General features: G+C 35.0%; 1 protein-coding gene across 5 annotated transcripts in view; it reads left to right on the top strand.

Moving 5' to 3' along the window:
* The window catches only part of STX17 (syntaxin 17), a 53,825-nt gene that overhangs the window by 2,110 nt on the left and 24,339 nt on the right, over positions 1-27,376 (top strand). For 3 of the 5 annotated variants that reach the window (XM_032307964.1, XM_032307967.1, XM_032307966.1), the window contains exons 2-4: positions 5,243-5,428; positions 10,836-10,901; positions 12,534-12,680. In XM_032307964.1, the coding sequence (XP_032163855.1) occupies positions 5,306-5,428; positions 10,836-10,901; positions 12,534-12,680 (336 nt within the window). In that variant the 5' untranslated portion in view covers positions 5,243-5,305. Of the gene's footprint in view, positions 1-5,242; positions 5,429-10,835; positions 10,902-12,533; positions 12,681-25,603; positions 25,698-27,376 lie in introns of those variants that run through there. The other 2 variants (XM_032307968.1, XM_032307969.1) reach the window with 2 other exon arrangements.

The following is a 27,376-nucleotide window of genomic DNA, read 5'->3' as shown; positions in this document are numbered from 1 at the left end:
ACTGGAGTATAATTGTTTGTGGTTCCTGGCAGAAGACATGAATATAATTAAGTATAAATATATGTATTATTTATTTTTATAAATATTTGTCCTTTATAGATCATGTTACATATTTATTATTTATGTAATTATAAAAGACTATTTACTTATTTATATTCATAATATTTATTTATAAATATATATATATTTCTTAGATTTGCACATGTGTATCCACATATTCCATGGATATACACATACACACACACATATACCCATGCATACACGAAGATTTGTTTTTGCATTTATCTGTATATATGTATTCATAAATCTGTGTATATATATTTTTAAAAATAAAAATTCATTCTGAAAGTTCCATTTGTAAACGAACACCACAGGGTTCATCCTAGTCATGCCCCTTATTTGTTACTTCTTTTGACAGAAATCTGGCTTTCGTGTTCTACAGAATATTTTATTTGCTCAATTCTCATATAAAGGATTTTCACGATTTCTAACCCATATGCCTATAAAAAACAAATTTGCTAATTAGAATACAGTTGTGTGTAGTTCTTTTTGTCCTTAGCTTAATGGTATCCAGTTAATAATGTTTTCCAGAGTTACCTAGATTATTTTCTTCCCCTACTTTCTTTTTTTTTTTTTTTTTTTTAAAGATTTTATTTATTTATTTGACAGAGAGAAATCACAAGTAGATGGAGAGGCAGGCAGAGAGAGAGAGAGAGAGAGAGGGAAGCAGGCTCCCTGCTGAGCAGAGAGCCCGATGTGGGACTCGATCCCAGGACCCCGAGATCATGACCTGAGCCGAAGGCAGCGGCTTAACCCACTGAGCCACCCAGGCGCCCTCTTCCCCTACTTTCAGTATGGTTATGCTATTCATTGGTAATATGGTTTTGTTTTTATTAGTTTGTGTTCCATTTTGTGTTTCTCTACATTTTGTTTTTGTTTTTTAGTTTTCAAAAATTCATTCTTTGTAATACACAGTTCTGTGAGTTTTGGCAAATGCATATAATTGTGTATCTACCACCCAGACTGTCATGACACAGAACAATTCTATCACCTCAGATATTCCATTACACTTTGAAAAAAAAGTTAACAAGGAAATCAACTCTACAGAAGTTTGGGAAATTAGGCATTTTTGTATGTTTTGTCTTGTCTTTTTCGTGGGCTTATTTTACACAGTCGTGATGTTAATGTAAATGTATTTTTCATTTTTGTCATTTATTTCTATCAGAAAAATGTTCCAGTTTTTTGACTGAAAAATCAAGAAATGCTGAAATGCCTGTTTTTCAGTTAATTTTAACAACACATTTTGTATGTTGGATTGTATACTTTCCTTTAACAACTTATAAACTACTGCTGTCCAACTTTCTGTTTCTGTAACATCACGATTTATGCAATTATTTGAATGTTATGTTCTCATTTTAGTGTATATAGGCATTTTATTATAATTTTATAGAAATGGAAATTGTGGAGAGAAGAAAAAAATACTGGCAAGAAGGAGACCAAGAGTTGGAAAAGTCTCTTGGGAGGTTCTTGGGGCAGAAGGTCTTCTTCCCTTATAGATGGTCCTTAGGAGTCAGTAGGTTTTCCCTGGACACGGAAAGCTGAGGGGCAGAATCATGCATAACTCTGACCTGGAAACATCACTTTTGGAACTGAAAAAATATATCATCATAGTGTAGGGGAATAGTGCAAATAAGTCAAATATCTAATAATTGGGATTTGCTATGTATACTATAAACTGGCTAGTGGAGGAGAAGAAAAATCATTAGAGTTGTATATCAAATGATACATAAATGATGCCTGTAAAAGGGCATCTGGATAGAGGGAGCATCACTGCAAAGCCAAAAGTAGAGATTGGGTGATAATACTTAGATTGTGTGAATCTGTGAACATTGTATTTTCTTGTTCAGTAATAGGGAACTCTAGGAAGGTTTTTGTTCAGAGGAGTAGCATATTGCAAATTGTGTTTTTGGTATATTAATTGGTGGTAATGTGTGAGGAAAAATTGGAAAGGGGAAGGAGTTTAAAAGCAGCCTAATTAAGACAATTATAAGGTGCTATGCATATTGCATTATTTGGAGTGATGGGATTAGAAATGATGAAGAAAGGATCTGTGAAGAAATATTTTAGTTCCATCAGCATCTATTGAAAAGCATGTATGAGGGCGCCTGGGTGGCTCAGTGGGTTAAGCCTCTGCCTTTGGCTCAGGTCATGATCCCGGGGTCCTGGGATCAAGCTCAGCAGGGAGCCTGCTTCCCTTCCTCTCTCTCTGCCTGCCTCTCTGCCTACTTGTGATCTCTCTCTGTCAAATAAATAAATAAAAATCTTTAAAAAAAAATGTATGGTTAAAAAGAAAAGAAAAGGAACGGTGGTAGATAAAAAGATACCTTCCTATAGGATATAACCTGCATGGTAGAAAAAAATGCAAGCAATGTGATAAACTGGGCACATTGTGAGACAAATAATTAATAATTTATGTCTATTATATGTTAAATATAATAAGAAAAAGATATCCCCTATAGTAAAATAGATACATAGCACTAGCAAGTAATTCATAAGAAATGTAAATGGCTAATAAATCAATGCTCCCAGTAATTTAAGGAATGCAAACTAAAACAATAATGGGACACAGTTTTTGAATGTCTAGGAGAGTGCTAGTACCACATATTGGTGAGAATATGGATCTTGGATATTTTGATATGCTGCTAGTGGGCATGTAAACAGGCACAACCGTTTGGGATATTTGGTATCAAAAGCCTTAAAAAAATGTGTGTACCTGTTTGATTTCTAATTATTTATTTTGAAGAAACATAGATGGTAGTATGAATTTATGTGTAAGGGTAATTACATTGTAGTACAGTATAAAATAGTGGAAAATTGGGAACAACCTAAATAGCCAACAATAGATAATTAAATTATGGAGCAACTATGTAATGTAACATATGCTGCTATAAAAGATGTATTATAGAAAAACAGTCATTTACATGGAAAGATTTGTATTATATTTAATCAGGGTATTCAAAATAAATCCTTTCGTCTTTCATTCATTCATATATGCGCCCGGTAATAGTATACTTTGATACTCATACCTCCTGGGCTTTCATTTCCTTTGGGTTTATTTTATCGTTAAAGTGTGCCTTTTAGTAGTTCTTTTAAAAGAGAAAACTTGCTTATCAACTGTTGTGTCTGAAAATGATTATTTTGCCTTCATTGCTGAATAATAATTTACCTGGCCATATATCACCTCTCTCAGCATTTTGAGGATATTCCTGTCTTTTGATAACCTTGCTTTGATGAAAAGTTTGCTGCTTTTGTTGCTTTATTTTATCTCTGGTTTGCCTTTTTTAAGATTTTTGTTTGGTTTGTTTGCCCTTCACATTCTGTAATTTCCCTTCCATGTGGTGGTAATTTTTTTTTTTTTAAATTTATGCCACTTGGGGCTTATGTGCATTTTCGATTTGAGGTCTTGCATCTTAATTCTCAGCATGTTCTCTTGCATAATGCCTTTTCACCACTTTCCTTATTCTTCTCTTATGGGACTCCTATTTGTTATTGAGCTACTCATTTTATCTTCTATGTTTTTCATCTCTTTATTCCTCTGTGTTCTGACTGATATCTTCCAATCAATAATTCTCCCTTCAGCTACATAGTTTATTGTTTAACACATATTTGAGGTTTTTATTTCTCAATTTGTACTTGGTTTCTCAGATTAGCCTGGTACTATTTTGTAGTATTACCTAATATTTAAAAGGATTCTATTCCTTCCAACTGTACCTATTTTAATTTTTTTTTTTTTTTAGATTACTATCTGTAGTCCCTTAGCTATGAATTTTCTTGTTTTGTTGGGTCTGTGGACTGTCGGCAATGAACTTCTGTATGTATCTCCAATTCCCACTCACTACTGTAGCTGTTGAACTCTCTTTATCTTTGGTGTGTGGAGATTTCCCTTTTTTGCTTTCAAGCTTAAACAGACTTAACATAAAACTTAAACATAAAAAAATGAACTTACTAAGTTGATGAGATACTCTCTATAACCAACACTTCGAGATTTTCAACTGTGAAAGTTTCAGCATTATTTAGATTTATAGTTCTTAATGCTTCTGCAGTGATACCATAAAAGCAATTTTTTAATATCATAAAGTCATTGGACTCTATTCTCTGACAGAACTCAAAAATACATTCACAAGTATTCATAAAGATTCAGGGAGTCCACAAAGTATATTTGTGAACCTCTGTCTGTGTGGACCCTGGTTTAAGACCCCATAACCCAGTGGGATTAACATAGTCTTTTTTTTTTTCTTTTTTTAAAATACAGGAGAGGTTGTGGGCTAATGAGATGGCATGAAAGCAAGGTTGTACAACAGTGGTTTTTAAGCTTACTTAAGCAGTGAAGCCCTTTACTGATGTAAAATCTAATATGCTCAAATATGAAATCGATATAAGTAAATTTTCTCCAGTTGAAGCAGGGATGGGGTCCTGGAGCCTGCTCATTTGCTATCCTCTACCCTCACCTACTCTGACCCCAAAGGCTTACTCTTGGACATTCTGGAACAGTGATAGGAAACTGTTGGCTAATTAGAAAGAACATTTGATTGTACTCTCAGGAATCCTGGGTTCTTATTCCAGCTCTGTTGTTAACTGTTTATTTGTATTGATTTTGGACAACACTAATCACTTTGTAAGAAAGGGAGGAGGCAGTTTAAAGGACATCAGTGAGAAGAATTGCATATGATGTTATAATATATTTGAAGAATATAATTACATAGTTACATTAAGAGGTTAGAAATGGAGTTTGATACAAGCAGAAATGTTATGAAATTTTTTCTTCTAGTTTTGCCATCTGACATCTTTTTTAAAAAAGGTTAGTGATTGTCCAAGACACACTGGGAAATGAAAACTTGGACAGTAAACTCATAGTTTAAAAATTAAAAAAAGGTATTTAAATGTATACATTCTTATTTGGAAAAGGGCCTGGAAAGACATACATCAAAATGGAAAGTTAACTGTAGGTGAGGAGATGATTGATTTTATTTTATCCTCTTCTTCATATTTTCTAAACATTTTAAAGTGCATTTTCATCTGTAGAAAGAAAAAAGTTTCAAAATAAAAGATTTCTTTAAAAAAGTCATTCAAGTTCAGAATTAAGTTGAATATATATTTAGAATAAATTATAAAATTAACTAATTGTTGGTTTTTAAAAATAATAGAAACTGATTAAAAACATTCTTACATACTTCCCTTTTAGGTTTTTCTATGTGAGTGGAGAAGACAGTCACTGCAAGTAGAAGTGACACAGCATTTTTTAAGGATGTCTGAAGATGAAGAAAAAGTGAAATTACGCCGTCTTGAACCAGCTATACAGAAATTCATTAAGATAGTAATCCCAACAGACCTGGAGAGGCTAAGAAAGCACCAAATAAATATTGAGAAGGTGGGTTGGTTTTCATTTTCTACCACAAGAAGCAGTTGCAAATTCTGATTTATACTTGTGCATTTCAGCCAAATTTAGAATATTAGATAAGAGGCTTTGGTAAAACATCCATATCCTATTGATTTAGTAACATTTTTTTTCATCTGGGTTTTTGTTTTACAACTACATCTGGTATTATTCCTATTTTAGGGAGGGATTTAGGTTGTACATATTTTAAGTTGTACATATTGACATACGGGGCAGTTAATTAAAATACAAATTGTCTGATAGTGCACCATAATGTGAAGGCAGTGAACTTTGGCTAATGGGCCTGCCTTAATTTCCTTAACCCTATGGCTAGTTTTTTGAACTTTGGTGTCTATCAATAACTCCTATCCTCTTCAGGTGCACGTAGAATAAAGAGGTAAATCATTGTGTGAAAGAGGGAATTTCCCAAATTGACTTCTTCCCTTTGAGGAGAGCCCCAAATTGAGAAATACCATAGGGGGGTTTGTTTAGGTAATAGGTGAAAAAGAACTAGTCTGCTGGATCATGGTGAAGGTGGCATAGAAACTGGACTGCCCAGCATTTGATGGAATAGTTGTGGCATTCATGGGAACATAGGGTTTACTACTGAGCATTGACTTGGCAGATTATATTGTTTTATTTGCTGTAGGATAGTCAGTGGGATTTGCTCCTTCAAAAAGACCTCCCCCCAAAAAATTTTAAGCTGTGTGGCCCTCCATTAATTTTTTGTGGTGGGGGGTGGGGTGGAAGTGGTCATTAAGCCTTTCAGTATAAACAATATTTATACTCCTCACTTGAGTACCTTATATAACTAAGAAGTGTCAGCTTTTATTTTCCCCTTAGATACCATTTGTCTTCCTAGTATTTAAATCTTTTCAAAAAGTATAGAAAATAAGCACCAGGAATATTAAGATTAATTAAGAAAATTAATTAAGAAAATTTTAAAGCAAATATGAAGCTATCTAGAATTCAAGATTGCTATTTTGTCATCTCTTAAGTTTTTCTTTATTCGTAAGCAATAAGTTCTGTGACTTTCTAGGGTAGAGGAGTTTTCTGGTAAACTGGTTAGTCTTGTCATAAGCAGAAACAAATTACAGGGTGCCATGCTTTGATTAATGAGGAGGGCTCATTCTTTTAGCACTGTAACAATATGGAAATCGAGTTGTTGGGGCGCCTGGGTGGCTCAGTGGGTTAAGCCGCTGCCTTTGGCTCAGGTCATGATCTCAGGGTCCTGGGATCGAGCCTCGCATCGGGCTCTCTGCTCGGTGGAGAGCCTGCTTCCTCCTCTCTCTCTGCCTGCTTGTCATCTCTCTCTGTCAAATAAATAAAATCTTAAAAAAAAAAAAAAGAAATCGAGTTGTTTACTCTGGTTGATCATATCTGGGTGGCAGGTTGATAAGGTGTATTTTAAAGTCCTGAGCTCATATCAAAGCACTCAGTTACAGAGATGACTAGAACTTGGCAGATGAATTGATTCTGAAACCTAGACATAGGTGGACTATGCTCTGTTAAGATCGTTTCTTTCCTTTATTGCCCTATATTACCTTTGGGGTTTGGCATGTCTTAAATTTCCCTTTTCTTATACTTATTCTGTATAAAGTGTCTGCAGTCATACCCTCAGATCCTAGCCACACATACCGCCCAGTCAGTCATCAGTGGAAAAGCCAGAACCCCGAGAACAAGGAAGGTGGGGATAGGAAAGGATGTATTATTGATTTGATTAGTTGTGCCTAACTTCATAAGAATATTATTCCAGAGTTATATTGATATTTCTCTGCCATAACATTTTTCCTTTAGCATTTTGTGAAATTCTTACTTAATGTGAAATTTTTAGACAATTTCAGAATAATTATAATTTATAGGTGATGTCTGAAGCTAAGCAAACTCATGCTGATCTGTGTTTTATTCAGTACTCTTGGTCATTATACTATCTCTAGGATTTCTAGTTTTACTATGAAAGTGACTTTTTATGTGTATAAGCTTGGATAACATATTTTAATAGTTTATGGCAATGCAAAAACATTTAAAAACTGCTGTGTTCACTGTGGACAAAAGAATTATGAACTAGGTTTGGACTCCAGGTGTTTGACAGTGCCTCACTTTCAAAAAGGCATATTCTTCCTGGGGGAAGGGTGTAGAAAGATAAAATATTTATTATGTTAGCCGTCAGTCATCCAATATGAATTTAAAAGAAGAAAGTCACACTGAAGAGAAATTGAAGGTAAGCCTTGGTGGAGTGATTCTGCAACATCCGAAAACAATGAGAGTAGTGTGCTGCGCACACCTGGGACTGTATTCCATAGGTCCTTCAGCATTACATTTTATTACACATGATAGACTTGATTAGAACACAGTGCTGAAATTTGAAGTGTTAGCATTCAGCTTTCTTGGCTAACGTAAGATACGCTTAAGCATAGTTAATAGAAACAAGATCATGCTTGGAACATAATTTTCTTTCTTTCATATTGTAGGGCTAGGAGAAAACTTACTGTGTAGCATGTACTGTGTTAGTATATAGTTAAAATACAAGTGGCAGAAAACCCCAAAATAGTGTATTAAATCAGATAGACCTTTTTTGTTTTTGCTTTTATTTTTAACTGCTCATAGTTACAGAGGCACTCCGGGGCTGCAGTGGCAGCTCAGCAGTCATTAAATACCCAGGCTCTTTTTATCCTGCTCTCTGATCTTCAACTTGTTTCTCTCTTGCATGTAAAATAGCAGCTCCAACCTCAGCTATTACATCCACATTCCAGCCAAGATGAAATAACTAGAGTTGTATTTTTGCTGTGTTCTTTTTTCTGTCAGTTCTTTTTTTTTCTTTTAAAGAGAATCCTCCTGTTCTTGTTTCATGGATGTAATATCATGGCACCTCTCTGGTGATTTGATTTTGAAGTTTTTATCTGCCTCTTTATCTGTCTTCCCTGAGGTTTTTTTTGTTTTTTTTTTTTTTAATTCTTTCTCTCTCTTCCCCCACCTGCCTTCCTCGTCTCTTCTTTGTGTCAGCCTGCAGTATTATGGGCATTCCTTGGTGAGCTGTTGATGTTTAAGAGTGCTAATTGGAAGGCATTTGTGTGCGTAGCAGGAAGTAGGTGGGGCCTTACACCTGGAGGGGTGAGCAGGTGAAAACTCTGTTTTAATGGGGAACCACCAGATACTCTTCTGGAATGTGTTCTTCTGTGAAGATAGGGACAGTGTAGTTGCATGGGCCTGTAGAGAGAGCACTTGGTAGACTACCTCTTCCTTAGACAAACTTTCAACCAAGCCTTCTGCCCCACCATACACATCCTGACTCCCTGGTAGCTGGTACCTCTGGTCACTGAGTCTTTAGGGAGTAGTCATGTGGCTGTTGGCTTGTCACTCACTGCCTCTCACACACCACTCACCCCTTCTGCAGCCTCATGGTGCAGCTTTCTCAGATCTTCTAAGTCATGCAACATGTCTTTCAGCTTCTAAATTTTTAGAATTTAGAATTTCCAGCTTCTAAAATTTTGTTAAAATTTCGTGTCAACTGATATTTTCTGTTGTATTTTCATGACTCTTGTGAATGTATACCTTTTAAAGTTCTTCATTGCCATTTTTGTTGGGTTTTAGAAAAGAGCAGAGATAAATGCTTGTGTTCAGTCTTCCAGGCTTAATGAGAAGGGAAGTCATTAATTATAAGAAATAAATAAGTTTGGGTGTTCGCTGTCTTTTATTGTTGGCACTGAAAAGTTCATAAAAAATAGTTGTTTTTTTAATTTAAATTAGGTTTCTAATCCTTAGGAAGTATACAGTCCAATTAAGGAAATAAATTAAGAAATAATTCAGAGAATAGTAGTGACATATAATTAAGTGTGAAAGTGAGTGGCAGGGACTGTTCAGGTTAGGTATGAAGCACAAGTTATATGGTACAAAATCAAACCTAATCAGCCTCATTGATTTGTTATGTATCACTTCATGTATAAGAGCCTTATAATAATATACTTTCCTCTCTCAGGGTCTTATTACAGTGTTAATGTCATATAATTTGCTTCTGTATCCAATAATACATTGTTGTTATTTTTGTTTTAAACAGAGTTTTTTTTTTAAAAAGATTTTAAAAATAAGGAAAAAAATTCTTTTTAAAGATTTTACTTGTTTTATAGAGAGAGAATGGGGGCAGGGGCAGAGAGAGAGAGGGAGAGAGTCTTAAGCAGACTCTGCATTCAGTGCAGAGCCTGATGTGGGGCTTGATCTCATGACCCTGAGATCATGACCTGAAAATCAAGAGTCTCCACACTTGACCAACTGCACCACCCTGGCGCCCCCTCCCCCCCACCCCGGCCAAATGTTTTATATTTACCATTTTCAGTGCTCTTCATTCCTTTGTGTAGGGCCAGGTTTCTCTTCCATTTTTACATCAGCCTGAAGGACTTCCTTTTTTTTTTTTTTTAAGATTTGTTTATTTATTTTGAGAGAGAGAGAGATTGAGAGAGAACACAAGCAAGGGAGAGAGAGAGATTCTCAAATGGACTCCACACAGAGCCCATGGTGGGGAGGTTCGATGTCATGACCTGAGATCATGATCTGAGCTGAAATAAGAGTTGGATGCTTACCTGACTGAACCACCCAGGCACCCCTATATGGGACATTTTCGTGTTTCTGTCCTTTCACAGTATTTCTAGGTTGATTTTTTTCTTCTTTTGACATGTAGTATACCAGTGATACACTGAACACCTACTAACATATTGATTGTTTGGATTTTTTATTTAAACCAAAAATAGTATGTGATGTTTGGTGTTGATGTTTGTATTCTACATAAATATTGTGCTATAATGTTATCACATTTTGCTATGGTTCCTGTCAAATGAAGAATTTTCTGTTATCCTGCTCAAGTTTCTTGGTTGAAACCCTGAAGGCTAAACACTGCCTTGGTAAAAACTGAAGAATGTATATTTAGTGTTCATTCTCATTTTTGTGTACTTTCTAGTCTGCAGTATCAATGTTACTTTTTCTCAAAGTCAGATTTTAGTTTTTAATCCTTGACACTATCATTGACAAACTTTTTAAAATTCTTGGTAAATAGTAACAATATCTCATCAACCCTCTTAATCTTTATATTTTATTCTTTTACATTCTCATTATTTTTTTTCATCTCCAAAGAATTTGCAAGACTGAGCACACTGCCTTTTTTCAGTAAAGTAAATTGTATCTAGTGATTTTTATTTGTTTTACCATTTGCCAGAATTTTTTAGGTGATGTTTTCAAAAATTTCCTACTCATATTATCATTGGACCATTAACTGACACTATTAAGTCAATAACTTTGAGCTAGTATGTTTAAGTTTGGTTAGGTGAGTAGGGATTTTTGTGGTAACTAGAAGTAATAAGTATAGTAATTAAAAAAACAACAACAACCTGTACCTTTCTTCTCTTTTGTATAGTATCAAAGGTGCAGAATCTGGGATAAGTTGCATGAAGAGCATATCAATGCGGGACGTACAGTTCAGGTAAGGCTATTACATTGTTTCTAGTTAATCAGTATGGAAAATACAATCTTAAGAAAATTTTGCTAAAATAAATACCCTGTGGTTGGATCCTTTTATGCATATTTGTAACTCTTTCTTTAAGGGTACATTTTTAGCAGGATTTATTGAATCAAATGTCATATGTATTTTTAAGATTTTGATTCATATTACTATATTCCTCCAGAAACAATGAATCATCTTATACTCAAAATCAATACATTTTCCAAAAACCTTACAACCATTACCCATTTCTTAAAATTTTGCTGATTAGTAGTTGCTTTATTGTTTTTATCTAGAGTTTTTCTTTAATTGCTTTGAATGGTGAAATTTTTTTTTATATGTGCCTTGGATAGTAGTATTTCTTTTGTAAATTTCCTGTTCCTGTCTCCTGCATGTATTATGTTGTTGTCTTTTGCAAGAGTTTTTAGTCAGTTTAAGGTATTGTTCTTCTATCTATACTACAGTTACAGTAACATAGTGTTGCAAATCTTTTTTGCAGCTACTGGCTTTTTAATAACAAATGTTAATTATTTTAAATTAATTTTAGAAAATCATGTATTTACATGGTGAAAAGCCAAATAAAGTTAAAAGGCTTTACCTTACCCTTTTCCATCTCCAAGTCCTAATTGCAAGAAACCACTTTTAATCGTTTTGACCATTTTCCCTGGTATTTATCTCTTTATTCCTTAATATCATTTGTAGACTAGGATTTCTCAATCAGGTTCAGGTATTATCTCTTCTTGCGGCATTATCTCTTCTTGGAGCTCTAGCTTTTTACTCTGCTTTTGTACTTCCTTTCCCCTTATATAGTTATATGTAGTGTAATTTTGGGTTAAATTATAAATCAGTATTTCATTATTTTGTTTATGAAGATATTATTTCCTTCCAAGCCAAATGGAAGGAAAATAGTATAGTCTTTGCTTTTTATGAAGTTAATAGTTGTTTCTCATTTTCTCTCTTTTTTTTCTTTACTGGCTTTCTGTGTATTTGTAGTTAATTTTTTAAATGTTCCGCATCTCTGCTACATGCTACCAGTAATAATTTTCATATGCTCGGATTTACTACGTTCTATTCTTTATACTGAGGACTCTTTCCTATAGCCGTATTCCCAGTCCCAATCTGGATTTACTTTCTAGGCTTGTTGCATGGCTGCTGTTCTGGGATTTCCTTCAGCTGCTCTTCTGTGTGGGGTCCATATTTTCCGGGATATCATGTCTTACTCACTTTTGGATTACTTTTGTTTTGTTGGAGTACATGTTTTAGTAGGTCTCTAAATAAGGGTATCTTGGAGGTAAATTTTTATGTTATGAGTCTGAAAAATACCTTTTTTCTCCTCACATGTGATTACTAATTTCAGTAGGTATAGAATTCTAGCTGGAATTCTTTTAGATATAAAGGTTTTTTAGTGTAGCTCTTGCTAAAGCTGATACCTGATTTCCCAATTTTTATTTTTCTCTTTGGGAGCTTTTGTAATCTGTTTAATCCCTGGTGTTCTCAAATTTGATCATGGTGTGCTTTGTGTTGGACTCTTTGAATCTAAAAACTTATGTTCTTTATTAGTTCTGGGAAATTTATTTGTTTAATCATTTTTAAAGACTTATTTATTTATTTTAGAGAGCATGCACTAACAATGGGGAGGGGCAGAGTAAAGAGGAGAGAATGCAAACCCCCACTGAGTACGGAGTCCTGTATGGATCCCAAGACCTGGATCATGACCTAGCCGAAATCAAGAGTCAGATGTTTAACCAACTGAGCCACCTGGTGGGAAATTTAAATTATTTGATAATTAATTCCTCTGCTCTTTGCTCGCTTTCTCTCTTTTTTTAATCTTTAATTGCAAGAGTCAGCAAAATATGGCATTTTCCTTGGAGGAACCTCCAAATACCAGTAGCTGGAGGTTTGTTCTGGTTTAGTTTTCTAAAGAAGAATCCTCATTCTCCTGGGGCAAGTAGACACTTTTCATTTATAGAAACAGACTAAGTGAAGGTTGCTAGGGTGTCATTGTTTAGTGCAAGGTTTCACATACATCTCTTTTAGCCCTGTGCTTGGTGTTTCTGAATCTCCACAGTGGTTTGTTTCTCCAGAGTGCATCTCTGGTCTTCTTGCATTTCAAAAAGGTTTCTATAGCTGCAGTGTAGTGAATAGATCGGCATAGAGTGAAATGAATGCAAGAGATCCTTTAGGAGAGATTACAGAGATAGTGGAGATGGAAAAAAAAAAAAAGATTGACGAGGTCTCATAGAAATTTGACTTACCTCTTTATATATGTATTTTACTGCTTGCTAACTAGATTATGGACCTAAAGATCAGGGATTGTGTCTCTGCTATTTGCATATCCCACAGTACCTGGTGTTCAGCAAGATTCAGTGTTTATTGAATGGTATTAAGCATGTTAAATGTCAATGAGATTATTATGACTAGAATTTCTAACCATCTTCCACTGTTCAGTAGGTCAGTAAAAATCACTTATTTTCCTGAGACAATGGCTATAATCAAAGTGTTTACTGATTAAAGAATATATGTATATTTACATTATTGATCTCCATCTGGCACAAGCTTTATGTGTGCCATTAAAAGAGTGAGATTGAAACTGTTTTTAGATGTAAGTATTTGTTTAGTTTTATTCATATATGCTCTGAATCTTCTGGATAGGCTAGTTCTTTGCTAGTTTGTGTAAAACTTATTTTTTGGATGGTTTCCTGAACAGTTACAATGGCTTTTCTAGATTTCTCATTATTAGATATATATGAAAAGAACTATCTTTTTACTTTCATTATAGCATCTTTGTTGAAAAGGAATTCTTAATTTAAACATACTCTAATTTTTCAGTCTTTTGTTTTATGGTCATGCTTAAGGTGTCTTATTCAAGGAATACTTTCTATTTTAAGATCAAGAAGATATTTTCCAAAACATTTTTTATATATTTTTAAAAGATTTTATTCATTTATTTTGACAGAGAGATAGCACAAGTAGGCACAGCTGCAGGCAGAGGGAGAGGGAGAAGCAGGCTCTCCGCTGAGCAGGGAGCCCAACGCAGGACTTGATTGCAGGACGCTAGGATCATGACCTAAGCTGAAGGCAGCCACTTAACTGACTGAGCCACCCAGGTGCCCCTAAAACATTTTTTTAAAATGTTGTAAATATTTTGCTTTTAACATTTAAGTCTTTAATCCATCTGAAATTGGTGATACGAAGTAGATACAAATAAAATTTCCCTTATTCTATTTGGAAAACCAGTTGTCTCACACTATTAGCTGATTTCTACAATTCTATTTACATATCACAATTCCATATATGTATGTGTCTGTTGCTGGTCTTTCTATCCCACTGGTCAGTTTGTTTGTTTCTCCATCAAGTTCCACACTATCTTAATTAAGACAACCTTATGATATGGCTGGATATCTGGTAGGATAGTGCTTCCATTTTTCCCTTTTCGGGAGTGTTTTGGCGGTTCATGGCCCTTTAGTCTAACATATGAAATTTGGATCTGCTTGTCAAAGTCCATATACAATCTTGTTTGGAATTTGGGAATTGCATTGGATTTATCCATGTATTTAGAGAAAAATGACGTATTTATAATGTCCAGTTTTCCCACCTATGAATGTGGGATATTCTTGTACTTTTAATGTACTTTTTAATATTCTACATACCAGTTGTGGTACGTTTTTAAAGATACCTGCAAATATTTCCATCTAGTTGGTATTGCATGTTATGATCGTGCATTATGATTGTGCCTTGTGATGGTGCTATATCACAGTATGATTCCCTTCCTGTTAAATCTGGGATGAGGCAGGAATAATGCTGCCTGATTTCTGAGGGCAAGTCAGAAAGGTCAGATAACTTCCAAAGTGGTTCTCTGAGGGTGCCTGCTCTGGGGGGACTTTGCCATCATGTGAAATGTCCAGCTCTCCTCCTTTGGGGGAGATAGATATTCTTTTGAATAATTGGTTTAAATCGCTTTGGATTTTATCTTTATATGTATATATATTTTTAATAATATTTTTCTTCTCTTGTAAGATCACCCATTTTTCTTGATTTCTTGTGTTTTTCCCCCACCAAACTGGCTTTCTAGTTATTGGAAGAAATAATTGGTTATAAACAAGCCTGTTCAAATTTATCTTTTTTTTTTTTTTTTTAGATTTGTTTATTTATTTTGGAAAGCAAGTCCATGTGCATGAATGGGGGAGGGCAGGGCAAGTGGGGAGGGGCAAAGGGAGTGGGAGAGAGAATCCTCAAGCAGACACCCTGCTGAGCGCAGACCCTGAGGCAGGGCTTAATCCCAGGACCCTGAGATAAAGACCTTAGCCTAAATCAGGAGTTGGAGACTTAACCAACTTAGCCACCCAGGTGCCTCACTGCTCAAATTTATCTCTTAAAAAAAGATCTTAGGGGCACCTGTGTGGCTTACTTGGTTAAGTATCTGTCTTTGGCTTAGGTCATGATCTCAGGTCCTGGGATCAGGCCCTGCATCAGGCTCCCTGCTCCCCGTCTTGCCTCTCTCCTCCCTCATGTTCACTCACTGTGCGCGTGTGCTATCTCTCTCTGTCAAATAAATAAGTAATCTTAAAAAAAATTCGTATAAATGACAACAGCTCCCTCTGCAAAAGAATTCTTATTTCTTTTTATACATAATGCTTTCTCTGAAAGTAAAATCTAATTCTGCTATATTCCAGGATGATTGTAAGGATTGTTAATCATGTGTGCAAAGTGCTTACATAGCCCTTGTTATAAGTAAGTATTCAGTAAATAAGAGGAATTGGAGTAAGCTTGATTTGATACTTTCACTTTTAACTGCTAGATTAAGCCAAGCAGAAGTGTTAGGTTTTGTTAGTTTAACTTATAACACATTGTAAATGCATCATTTTTTCCCACCTTGGTTCGCTTGTCTTACAAAGGTACAGAATGTGTATTTTAAAAAGCTTAGTCTTTCTTGCCCCCCTCCCCAAGTACTTAACTTACAATAACAATAGTAGCTGATAATATAGGATTCTGTAAAATATATCACAATATTAGCTTTGAAGAAACTTACCTAAATGTGAATTCATAAAAAGTTAAATAAAATATTTAAATAATAGTTTAAGGCTTTAGTAATAAAAGAAGTCAACATATAATTTTCAAATATATTATAGAGACTAGTAAGTGATAAAGTTTCAGCTGGCTAGATGCTGGATAAGGGAAGTGCTATCCTCATTTTTTAGATAAAAGAAGGCTGAATAACAGAGAAACATAGTGTATTAACTGCACAAGGGCTTAGTAAGTTTTAGTGCAGGAATCTAATCTGGAATTAATATTAACTTAGGGAGTACTGCACTTAATACCTATATATTAGTCCTCGTTAGATACATGTTGAGTAAATAAATGGAGATTTTTTTCTCCTTTGAGTTTTACTGCTTTTGGTACTTCAGTTAGTATTTTTAAGCTATATATAATATATATTTTTTCTTTTTGGTGCCTTTTGGTGTTGAAATAAGTGTAAAGTTGTTATACTACTATCAATACCTTAGTGTAGTTAGGTAATACAGGAACAGTCCAGATTTATTGTAATTAAGCAGTTATGACTCTGGAGCCTTTAATAATAAATGATATGTCTAGAATGTGTTTACTCTAAGTTGTTTAAATGTTTACTAGTGGACTTGTGCTCTGTTTGTAAGGAAGTCAGGTTATTATGATACCAAATGTTTTTGGCTGTACACAATTTGCTCACAAAATTACATGTTGTAAAAACACATTAGGAATCCTTAATTCAATATTTAACACAAGCAAATATATGCATAGCCACTCTTTTAATCATTAAATACATAATTAACCATTTTTTCAGAATTTTAATTAACTCAGAATAATTACTTTCTACAATTATCAGTAAAGATAAGTATATGTTTAAACATATTTTTTAATCTTTAGACAGAAACTTCAGGGTATTTTTGGAAGAAGGGGGAAAAGCCAAAACTAGCTATTAAATTTAGTTATAGAACTAAAGAGAGAGATATGTAACCTTGATTATAAAAAGTTTGGCCATAGTTCGCAGTTTACTGCTTGTATCCTATAAGCTTGTTAATTACTGAGTTAGTGTAGTTTCTTGTTTCTGAACTTACTTCATTGACTGTAGACCCATTTATCTAACTTGCAGATATAATAACTTGCAGATATTGTAAATTTTCAAAACTTTGCATGTCAGCCTTTCTGACCTGATTATTAAAAGAGCAGAGACATTTTAACTTTTTCTATGTTCTAGATACTATTCTAGACCCTGGGGGATATAGTCATGAGCAAAACAAAATTCTTGTTGTCATTGAACTTATATTCTGGGGATGGCGAGTGGAAAAAGCAGAGACAGATAATTTTTTAATAAATAAATATATAATAGGACATGTGGATGGCTCAGTTGGTTCAGCGTCTGCCTTTGGCTAAGGTCATGATCTTAGAGTCCTGGGACCAAGCCCCATGTCAGGCTCCCTACTCAGCAGGGGGTCTGCTCCTCCCTCTCTCTCTGCCACTCCCCTGCTTATACTGTCTCTCTCTCTCTGTCAAATAAATAAAACCTTTTAGACATATAATATTTAGATGGTTATAAGTGCCATGAAGTAAAAGTAAAGCCGGTTAAAGGGAACAAAAAAAATCACAGAAGGTGATGAATGTTCTTATATACACAGTGGTTGTGAAAGGTTTCTGATGACATTTAAGCAGAGACTTGAAGGAAGTTAAGGCATAAACCTAAGGAATCAAGTGGGAAGACTGAGGGGAGAGGATGCAGTGGCATATTCAAGGGGCAATAAGGAGGTTAGTGTGGCTGGTGTGAGCAAGGAGGATATAGGAGAAGAAGTAAGGGCAATCACCTGGATCTGATGATGGACGACCTGGCAGGATGTGGTAATTTGAAGTTGGGTAGAGAGTCTTTGGAAGGACCTGAGTGGATGATGAACTGATATGACTTTAAAAGACCACCTTGACTATTATGAAGAGGATAAATTCTAAGGAAGTAAGGATGGAAATAAGAATACCATTTAGGTAGCTAATGTAATAATCAGGATATTGTGGGTTTACTTTTTAAAGATCTTTTTTTATTTTAGAGAGAGCACACTTAAGCGGGGGGGGGGGGGGGGGGGGGGGGGGGGGGGGGGGGCGGGGCAGGGAGAGGGACAAGCAGACTGTGCACTGAGATGGAACCCCCAGTGGGGCCCTGTGATCATAACCTGAGCTGAAATCAAGAGTTGGCTGCTTAACCAACTGGGTTACCCAGGTGCACCTGGGTTTACCTTTTAGAAAAATGCAGATACACATATGTATAGACAGTTTTGTGTAGAATGTCAGGGTTGTAATATATTAGATTTTTATCTACTTTCTTTGTAGCCCTGTTAAATAATTCTGAACTTACACACTTGGCAGAGGAATAAAGAACTACCCTGACATCAACCTAACTGATGAAGTAACTTTTTGACAAATTTTGCATATACACACTTCAAACATACAAAATATGGCAAATAGTAAAAATAATGTAACAGTTATGTTCTCATCACCCAACTTTGTTAAATATTGACATTTTGTCACAATTTCTTCCTTTTTAAAAAATTTAGTTACAAATATTATTTTTTAGAGGAGGGAGGGGTAGAGGGAGAGGGAGCAAGAGAGTCTTAAGCAGACTCTGCTCAGCAGGTAGCTTAATGTGGAGTTTTATCACACAGCCCTGGGATCACCACCTGAGCAGAAACCAAGAGTCTGATGCTTAACTGATGAGCCACCTAGGCATTCCTAACGCCCCCTTTTTTTTTTTTCCATAAGAGAACTTTACAAATACCATTGAAATCCCTTGTGTACCTTTTCTTGATTTTTTTTTTTTTAAGATATTTTATTTATTTATTTGACAGAGAGAGATCACAAGTAGCAGAGAGACAGGCAGAGAGAGAGAGAGGAGGAAGCAGGCTCCCTGCTGAGCAGAGAGCCCAATGCGGGACTCAATCCCAGGACCCTGAGATCATGACCTGAGCCGAAGACAGCGGCTTAACCCACTGAGCCACCCAGGCGCCCCCTTTTCTTGATTCTATTTACCTTGTTCCTACCTTCATCTGAAAAAAATCTTTTCTGCTGATTAAATATTTATCATTTCTTTTAAAAAAATTATTATTATTATTATTATTATTTTAAGTAAGCTCTGTTCCCAATGTGGGGTCCAAACTCACAAACCTGGGATCAAGAGCTGTATACTCTACTGACTGAGCCAGCCAGGCACCAAGTATTTATCATTTCTGTGCATTTAACTATTTACAAATAATAAATGATATCGTTTTGCATTTTTGTCTGCTTTTTTTTTCTAAACAACTTTCTTAAGGTGTAATTGACATAAAGTACACAATTTGATAATTTTTGACATGTGTATACCATGAGACCATCACTACAGTCAAGATAATTAATATATCCACTGCCCCGAAAAGTTCCTTCATACCTTATTGTACTGTCTTCTGGCTTCTCCCACCCACATCCCTGTGCACCAGTTCCCATTCTCTACTCTCTGTGTACATGTGCACACACACACCTAAGCAACCACTGTACAGTAGTTTGGATTTCCTAGAATTTTATATAAATAGAATCATGAAATAAGCACTTCTTTGGTCTGGCTTCTTTCACTCTGCATGCATATTTTGGGGTTCATTCGTGTTATAGTGAGTATCAGTATTCATTCCTTTTCATTGTTGGGTAGGTATTCTATTGTATAAATATACCACGGCTTGTTCATCTGTTTCTCTGTGATGGTCATTTGGGTTGTTTTCATTTGGGGTTATTAAAAATAAAGCTGCTGTGTGGGGCGCCTGGGTGGTTCAGTGGGTTAAGTCTCGGCTTTCAGCTCAGGTCATGATCTCAGGGTGCTGGGATCGAGCCCCGCATTGGGCTCTTTGCTCAGCAGGAAGCCTGCTTCCCCCCCTCTCTCTGCCTGCCTCTCTGCCTACTTGTGATCTCCCTCTGTCAAATAAATAAAAAAAATCTTTAAAAAACAATAAAAATAAAGCTTCTATGAACATTTGAGTAAAGGACTTTGTATGGACACAGGATTCATTTCTCTTGGATAAATACTTGTGAATGGAATGGCAGGATCATGTTGTTGTTATTCCTTAATTATGTAAGAAACTGCCAAACTGTTTTATGAAATGATCGTACCATTTTACATTCCTACCAGTTCTTCATATTCTTGTCAACATTTGATACGTTTAGTCTTTTTTTTTTTTAAGATTTTGTTTATTTGAGAGAGAAGGTGAGCAAGAAAGCACAAACAGAGGGACAGAGGGAGAGGTAGAGGGAGAAGCAGACTCCCCGCTGAGTGGGTAGCCCAACTTGCGGCTCAACGCCAAGACCCTGAGATCATAACCTGAGCCAAAGGGAGATGCTTAACCAACTGAGCCACCCTGGTGCCCCAGTATGGTTAGCCTTACTAATTTTATCCATTCTCTAGGCCTGTAGTGGTATCTTATTGTGATTTTAATTTTTGATTAATGACGTTTCTGTTTTATTTTGAATTGAGTATTTTTTATTTTATGTATCTCCTTGCCTTGTAAGCTGTAACTTTTCGTGTTGTTTTAATGGTCACTGTAAGGTTTATAATACACATTTTATTACAGTTTATCTTTTAAGTCTTACACTATTCCACATACGTTTAAGAAACTTAAAATATACTTCTCTTTCTCCCCTCAGTCTTTGTGCTATTGTTGTTGTATTTTTACTTATACATATGTTACGTACTTCATAATGTTTAAACTCTCAATTATCTATTTCAAGTGATATGGATATTAAGGGGGGAAAACCTTACATATTGTGTTATTTGCATTTCTGGTGTGCTTAATGCCTTTGTGTAAACCCATATTTCCATCTGGTATGGAAAGATATCTTTTTTGCCTGAAAGATATCTTTTAACATTTTTTGGAGCACAGTTATACCAGTGATGAATTCCTTGATCTTTTGTATATCTGCAAAGCCTTTATTTGGCCTTTGTTTTTAAAAGGAATTTTGCTGTTTATAGAATTCTGCATTGACTTTTTTTTTCTTCCAGTACTTTAAATGTGTTTTCAACTTTTCCACTTGGGTTTTTTCCAGTGAGAAATCTGTTTCATTCTTATCTTTATTCTCAGTGTGTAATATGTCTTTATTTTCTGGCCGCTTTTACAATTTTCCCTTTTGTGCTGGCCTTCGAGTACTTTGATTATGATGAACCTTGGTGGCATTTTCTTCACATTTCTTGTGCTTTCAATTTGTAGAACATCTCGGATCTCCAGATTTATAGTTTGCATCAAATTTGAAAATTGGGGGCATTATTTCTTTGAATATTTTTCTGTCCCTTCCCATCTCTCCTCTCCTTCAGAGATTCCCAATTACATGTGTGTTAGACTGCTTAAAGTTATCTTACAACTCACTGATGCACTTTTAAATTTTTTGGATTCTTCCTTCTCTTTGTGGTTAATTTTGGGTAGTTTTATTTCTAAGTCTTCATGTTTACTAGTCTTAGCAGCAGCAGCATCCAATCTGCTGTTAATATACTCAAGGCATTTTTCGTCACACGTATTGTAGTTTTCAATTCTAGAATTTGATTTGGGCACCTCTCTCTCTTTTCATTAAGGAGACTCTACATTCAACATGGGGCTTGAACTGAGGACCCTGATATCAAGAGTCAAATTTTACCACCTGAGTCACCCAGGTGCCCTGATTTGGGTCTTTTTATAACTTCCATGTCTCTACTTAACTTTTGAAACATATCTATGTCAGTTCTGGGCCAGTTTCAGACAAGTGATTATTCTCCTTATTATGGTTCATATTTTCCTATTTCTTTGTATGTATAGTAATTTTTGGAAAGGCTTTGCTAGTTTGTTTTTTGTTTTTGTTTTTGTTTTTTGAGTGCTAGGTATTTTCATGTTCCTATAAATCTTGAGCTTCGTTCTGGAATACAGTTAAGATACTTGAGTTTTTCGGGTCTTAATTTTATGATTTATTAGCCTTGATTGAAACAGTCCCCAGTATTGCAATAAAACCTTTCTGAGTGCTCTACCCAGTGCCCTGGGAACTTAAAGTTATCTGCTGGTGGGAACAGACACTGTTTAAAGATTTGAGTGAGTACTAAGCATTGTTCCTTCTAACCTTTTGGGATGATTTTTTTTTTTCTTCCAGCCTCAGGTAGTTTTCTCACATGCATGTTCTAGTCAGTTCTCTGCTAAATACTTGAAGGTTATCCCTCTGCATATCTGGAGGATTCTCATTCTGTGCAGCTCTCTCCTCTCCAGTACTTTAGTACTCTGTTCTGCAGACTCTGCAGAAACAGAGGTCTTCTATTATTTTGTTTTGAAACTGCAAGTGGAATAAGTTTAACACTTTTCTTCTTTGGGATATGAAAACATTAGCATTCAAATAGATTTGAAGATCAAATTTTGAAAGAAAGTAAGTGGAAAAATTGGAACCTGTTACTACTATAATGTTACTACTATAATAATTTACTAAAGAATATTTACCCAGTTATAGAAGAAACTTGATCAGCCTAGTCTCTGTAGCAGTGGTGATACAGAACTTGTTGAGAACGCAGATTTCTGGGACCCGTCTTAGAAATTCTGAGTTAGTCGATTTCAGACCACATTTAGAAAGATACTGCTCCTGGAGTACCTGGGTGGCTCAGCCAGTTAACCATCTGGATTTTTTATTTTGGCTCAGGTCATGAACTTGGGGTCATGAGATCCAGCTTGGATTGGGCTCTGCGCTCAGTGCTCAGTGCAGTCTGCTTGAAATTTCTTCCCTCTTCCTCTGCCCCTCCCTGCACTTGTGCATACACATTGTCTCTCAAATAAATAAAATCTTAAAAGAAAAAAAAAAAAGGAAAGATGCTGGTCTACACAGAGTCTTTCCCAGTTCTATAGGCAATGAAAATAAGAAAAGAAGATCAGCCTTGGAATTTATAGGAATAAAACATGACTTTCATAATTTTACCACAAGAAATGTAGGAAAGAGCTATGTATTTTTAATTTTTTAAATTTTTTAGGAGAATTTAAAAGGGAGAAACAGTAGAAAAGAGAGGGGATGAAGAGGGAGAAGGGAAATGTGAGGATCGTAAACAGAAATTAAAGAACAGAAGAAGAGATTAGAAAGAGGGCCAGGTAAGGAATGGAAGAGAAGATAGAATAGATTCCAAAAATGAATGCTATTAGAAGTTAAGTTATTTTAGATTATTTTCCTGAGCTTCAGTTGAATTTAAATTTTAAGTTTGCCTTGAAATATTTATGAGCTGATTAATCAGGATTTAGGGGTTTTGACCCCCTACTCTGATTGGCATGGTACTATAGAACCTCAGGAAGGAAATTAAAATTAAATATGTTGTAGGACACACCCTTGTTTTGTGTACCTCTAAGAAAGAAAAGTGCTTCCAGTTAAGAATGGCCCATTGTTTTGTTTGTTTTTTTTTTAACATCTATTTTAAGATGCAATTCCAATTCTAACATCCAAAAGATGTTAGAATGTAGGAAAGATACTGTGTCCTAAAATTGATAAAAATACAGTATTTAAAAAACTTCTACCCTTGTACTCTACCTCTGTCTTTACCGAACTTGGCCTTTTTAACATCTTCTGTTTTCCTAATATTCTTTATGAAGCCTGTCTAGATTATGAAAGTAAGATATTTCAAGTTTCCTTTGAGCATGTTTCTTATGCCCCTTTGAGTTTTGAATATTTCTCTTTAATAGAGAATGAAAAGCAGTATAGGAGTTCAGTAGTTCTTACTCTGCATCATCTGTTAACATTATACCATCTGCCCCAAGCAGTAGACCTATTCCTCCTTTCTTGTTCTTGCTCTACATGTATTTTTTCAATTCTTTTTATTGTTCTTAACATTTTTCTTCAGCCTCCGCTCATTCTGGGCTTTTACTTTACTTACATGAATCTCCTTGTTTCACACCACTTTTTGTATTCATCCTTGTTCACATGCCTTCCTTTTTTTTTTTTTTTTTTTGTTTAAACAAATCTCTTTAAATTCTAAACTTTGCATACCATACACAACCACATTGGATTCTTCAGATGCCCTTTCTTTTCTTATCAGATTAATTTTTTTGTTTATAGTTTCAGAATTTCACCTTTTAGAAACTATCTTTCTCTTCCAAAAGAAGATCTTCCTATCACAATAAAATTTCTATGGCATCACACAGCTGTTTTCTCCAGAAAAATATGATTCACTTCCCTAAAATATTAGTGTTTTTATTATCCCCTTTTTAACTATTAAGAACTCCAAGATGGCATGGTTGCTTTTTTCCATGGGTTTCATTTCTACTTCACTATTTTATGCTTGTAAGTCAGAATTAATTCCAAAAACATGGTTCCTTTCATTATTTCTTTCAGCTAATGAAAGATGAAATGTTTCATATGCCTAGTGACGTACATTACGCATTCCTAGGGAACAAATCTAGTTGCATTCTTCCCCCCCTCCCCGCAGTTGCATTCTTGAGAGTTGGCGATCTCTGTTGTTGGACTACTGCTTTGCCACTTTAAATGGAAAATAATTAAGAAAGCATTCATTCGTTAACCATGTTTATTGAATCAAACCATGTATCAGGGATCAAATACAGCCTTGAGGACATATAATGGTAAAGAAATTAGGCACAAGTCTCTTGTCCCTACAACCTCACAATTTAGTCAAATGAATGAATTAATATCTTTTATCCAACAAGGTAGTAGGTAATATACTTCCGCAATGAGATTGATACTCATTTTTACCCCTACCCAAATGCTTTCTCATTTGTTTCTATCTTAGCTTAATTGAACATACAGGTTAATATAATATTCTTTTCTAAAAATGTTATTAACACTTTTTATAGTGAAATATAACATATGTGCTATAAATGCATATAGCATAAATACACACCTAAACAAATTATTATGTAACTACTACTCAGATCAAGAAATAGAAAATTGCCCCGATCCTGTAAACCCTATCGCCTCTTTCCTATAAGAGCCACCTTTCTCTCCCCCAAAATAATCACTGTCTTGATTTATATGGTAATTGCTTCTTAGTATTTCTGAGTATAGTTTATTTTCTTAGTGTAGTTTTACTACTAAATGTGTCATTAAGCTATAGATTAATTTAGTCTGGTTTTGAACATTATGCAAATTGAAATAAATAATATGTCTTTTATGTCTGGGTTGAGACATAAAACAGTACTGTACGGTCCAGTATATGGTCCATTGTATGAGTTTACCATAGCATATGGTAAACATTTACTATGATATATTGATGGTCATTTGAGTTATTTTTAGCTTTTTTAAATTTTGTTTTCAGTTTCTATTACAGGTGATACCAACATTCTTGTATGCTTTTATTGGTATTCATGTGCATTCATTGGTGTACATATACATACCTTTCTGTTAAATGTATTCCTAGGAGAGGAATCGCTGGCTCATTAGGCATCCTTATTTTCAACTATAGTATAATGACAAACTATTTCCCAAAATAGTTGTACTAATTTTACAATCCTTCCAGGGATGAATGTGAGTTTCTGTGGTCTCCATTTCCACACCAATTTTAGTAAAGTCAAACTTCAATTTTAGATGTTCTGGTGGGTAACTGATTCTGGTTTAATTTACATTTACCAGACTGTTAGTGAGATTGAGTAACCTTTGTTTTTGTTTTTGTTTTTGTTTTAATATAGATTTACTTATTTGAGAGAGAGCATGCATGAGCAGGAGGAGGGGCAGAGAGGAAGGGGTGGGGAGAGAGAGAGAGAGAAGCAGACTCCCTGCTGAATGGGAACCTTCTCGCCCACATTTCTACAGGTTTTGACTTTTTCTTATCTATAAGAGTTCTTTATTCTGTCTGTGACCCCTTTGTCAGTGTATGTGTTGCAGTTATCTTCTTTCACTCAGTGATTAACCTTTTCATTCTCTTTGTTGTATCCCTTGATGATAAGAAGTTCATTTAATTTTTTAAAAAGATTTTATTTATTTATTTGACAGAGACAGCAAGAGAGGGAACACAAGCAGGGGGAGTCGGAGAGGGAAAAGCAAGCTTCCCACTGAGCAGGGAGCCCGATGCAGGGCTCGATCCCAGGACGGTGGGATCAGGACCTCAGCCCAAGGCAGGCGCTTAACGACTGAACCACCCAGGTGCCCTAGAAGTTCATTTAATTTAGTATAGTCAAGATTATCAGTTTTTTCTTGGTGCTTTTTGTGCCACATTTAAGAGGTATTTCCTACCCTTACATCATAAATATATTCTGTTGTTTTGCCTTTCACATTTAGGTCTATAATCCGTCTGGTTAATTATTGTGTATGGTGTGAAGTGGTGTGTCCAGTTTAATTTTTTTTCACATGTGAATACCCAAATGACCGCGCACTCTTTTGTGGAAAGATCATGGTTCCCTGAAGAGCCACCTTTGTTGTAAATTCAGTGCATATATGCCTGGGTTTTTTCTCAGCTATCTGTCTCATTGGTGTATTTGTCTATTCTTGCACTAATACCACACTATCTTAATTACTGTGGCTTTATAATCAGTCAATATCTAATAGAGGAAGTTTTTATTAATCTTCTTCAAAGCTAGTATCAGCCCTATATGTGCAGTTCCAAATACATTTTGGAATCAGCTTGCTAAGTTCCACCAAAACAAAGAACCTTTTTCAAATTTATTCTAATTTATTGAATCTATATATTCAAACTCATGTTGTTCATGGGTCAGCTGTACATGGTTTATCATTTTATCCTTTTACTTCTAACTATCTTTATGTTTTATTTATTTATTTTTAAAGATTTTATTTATTTATTTGACAGAGACACAGTGAGAGAGGGAACACAAGCAGGGGGAGCAGCAGAGGGAGAGGGAGAAGCAGGCTTCCCGCCAAGCAGGGAGCCCAATGTGGGGCTCAGTCCTAGGACCCTGGGATCATGACCTAAGCCTAAGGCAGATGCTTAATGACTGAGTCACCCAGGCACCCATATATTTATGTTTTAGATGTATTTCTTGAGTTTTATATTTTTTCCAGTCTAAAAATTTTTATCTTTAACTGGAATATTTATCCCATTTATGTTTAATATGATTATCAATGTATTTACGTTTAGATATTATACTCTTTTACCTGCTTTCTACTTCTTCCACATATTCTTTATTCTTTTTCATATCCATTTTCACTTTCTTGTATTTTTTTTTTAAGTTGATCCAACTGTTCTCAGTTAGTTTTGGAATTACATACTCTTAGAAATTACAACATACATCCATCCATAAACAAGACAGATTATACAGGTACCTTGGAATATTTTAGTTGTATATGTGTCCCCTAAAGTAAATGTTAATTTTAATGCTATTTTTATGTATTTTAATCATACACATATATTTAAAATATATTACTATTATTGTTTTAGTATAGTTACTGGTCAGATAGATTTATCCATACTTTTTTTTTTACCTTTTTTTAATGTTATTCATTTCTTTATGCATCTCCACTTTATATCTGGGATTAAT

This window comes from Mustela erminea, chromosome 12 (genome assembly GCF_009829155.1).
Source record: "Mustela erminea isolate mMusErm1 chromosome 12, mMusErm1.Pri, whole genome shotgun sequence".
In the NCBI taxonomy this organism is placed as follows: Eukaryota; Metazoa; Chordata; class Mammalia; order Carnivora; family Mustelidae; genus Mustela; species Mustela erminea.
This window is presented reverse-complemented; position numbering and strand designations above follow the sequence as displayed.